The sequence below is a fragment of the Stegastes partitus genome, unplaced genomic scaffold (genome assembly GCF_000690725.1).
Source record: "Stegastes partitus isolate 25-593 unplaced genomic scaffold, Stegastes_partitus-1.0.2 Scaffold2075, whole genome shotgun sequence".
Taxonomy (NCBI): domain Eukaryota; kingdom Metazoa; phylum Chordata; class Actinopteri; family Pomacentridae; genus Stegastes; species Stegastes partitus.
The window spans coordinates 1-2,223 of NW_007579806.1; the positions used below are offsets into that span (position 1 = coordinate 1).

At 41.8% G+C, this 2,223-nt stretch overlaps 1 protein-coding gene across 1 annotated transcript; it reads left to right on the forward strand.

Moving 5' to 3' along the window:
- Nucleotides 1-732: 732 nt before the first annotated feature.
- On the forward strand, nt 733-1,967 carry LOC103373816 (ribosomal protein S6 kinase alpha-2-like; the record flags this gene model as incomplete). The annotated part of the gene is made up of 5 exons (XM_008303820.1): nt 733-894; nt 1,002-1,078; nt 1,257-1,374; nt 1,462-1,518; nt 1,827-1,967. Coding segments are annotated over 5 exons (555 nt in total), but the record flags the coding sequence as incomplete, so codon positions are not given.
- Between the last annotated feature and the right edge of the window lie 256 nt (nt 1,968-2,223).

Consider the following 2,223-nt stretch of genomic DNA (forward strand, 5'->3'; position numbering starts at 1 on the left):
AGGCGACGGTGCTAATCACTGATCCACCTTGCGGCCCACAGTGACAAAAATCCATCCATCCATTATCTATCCACCGCTTTATCCTTACTACACACCAAGAAATCAAGGTCCACAAATGGACCTAAAATGGTACATACGCTTTGTCGCTCCAGCAGTTACCCTAACAGGGTACACCAACTGTACCTTTAAACATGACACATTTTTGTACCTCTTTATCTGTACCTGAAACGGTACATTTTTGGTACCAGGGGTGCAAAAATATACCTTTACATGCCAGTACAAAAATGTACCCATTGGAAAGACACAGAATTAGTACCTCATGAGGTACCGCTTGAGCGACATTTTGTACCTTTAAGTGGCAAAAACATACCCTTAAATTCAAAGACAAATATGTATGCAATTATTCACCAAATTTTATTTAAATCATAAACACATACATGTTTGGTTTACATTTACTTTTTACATTTTACCAGCAACAAAAATCATTTCTCAAAGTTGAGCAAAAAAGTACAAAAACGTGAATTTCTAACGTATCCAGGGTAGGATTCAAACTGGAACACGAACCGGGGATCTTGTAGCTGCGAGGCGACGGCGCTAACCACCGAGCCACCTTGAAGCCCACAGTGAAAAAAACGCAGAACATAATAATTACATATTCTATCCAGACATGCCACAAAAAAAGCCTATAAATCGGTAACTTTGTCTGTGTTGTTGTTGTTTTTGTTTTTCCAGGTTGTGCATCGAGACCTGAAGCCCAGCAACATCCGCTACTGCGATGACAGCGGGCTCCCAGAAAGCATCAGGATGTGTGACTTTGGTTTTGCCAAACAGCTCAGGGCTGAAAATGGGCTGCTGATGACCCCCTGTTACACAGCTACATTCATGGCTCCTGAGGTACACCAGCAATCACAGTCATCACAAAAAGCCCTGAATATCTCACCAACGCTTCCAGGAATTATGAAACAGCAATCAGTGCCTACTAAGTGTGTGTTCTTGTGCAGGTTCTGAAGAAACAGGGCTACGATGCAGCCTGTGACATCTGGAGCCTGGGCATCGTCCTCTACACTATGATAGCTGGGTCAGTTTACAAGCGCTTCAAACTAGCAGTGCTGATCAAAGGATATAGCTTTTTTATATTCCCCACAGCGGATTTTAAAGAGGTTTTAATTCATGAAGTGTTTCTCAAACCAGTTCTTCCACATTCATTCGTCCAACCTTTGAGCTGCTCTCTGCAATTCATAATTCCTGTTGGTCAGTTTCAGCCCGTTCGCCAGCAGTCACGAGGACACGGCAGAGGAGATCCTGGCTCAGATCGGCAGTGGCAAATTCGTCATCACAGGAGGGAACTGGGACCTGGTGTCAGATGCCGCCAAGGTTACATCTTAATGTTTTCCGATGTGCATAAAAGGCTTGTGTTGCCATGACGCAGCTGTTTTCTAAATACATGCATGTGTTTAACAGGACATCGTGGTTAAGATGCTCCACGTGGATCCTCACCAGCGTCTGACCGCCCCACAGGTACAGTCAGTTCATAATAAGACTCTCGTATGAATCATTTACACCTTTCTGACAGATGTTAAACATATTCCAGATGACAGCTTTATTCATTTGGCAACACAGAGCAGAGGGAATCACTTCAAACAAACTGTGCGGAACAATATTTCCATCATGCCATATGTACAAATGTCCTTTCAATTGAAATCAGAATACACTGTTGTATGTTAGCTCCACTCTATCGTTTCTACTGTACTATGCCATCATTATTATGGTTAGTTGTTGAGATAATACATTAAAAGTAATATCATTTTCGCTGTGATGCTCTTTAGGTTCTTCGCCACCCCTGGATTGTCGAGAGAGACCAGCTCTCNGGTTTTACATTTAGTGTCGGATTATCGAGTCACGACTGTATTTCTATTTTGAGATGCAAGGTTTCATTTTGTTCAACAAAGATTACGTGCAATCTATAATGCGTTCCATATAATTTAACGTTTGACCTAAATCCCACCTACAAATCCCGTCTAAAAACGCAGTAATTATGAAATGAATTGAGAACCTGCATATGCTGGGGGAGTGATGCATTGTGGGAAGAAATAGATGGGAGTACAACAATTCAAAGTGTATGTTTTTTTTCACTTCTTGCCGACTTCCAGATGTGTTTACGTGTTGCAATTGTGAGTCTTTTACTACGTATCCTGTGTGTTCCTGTTTTTGTATCAGATCATT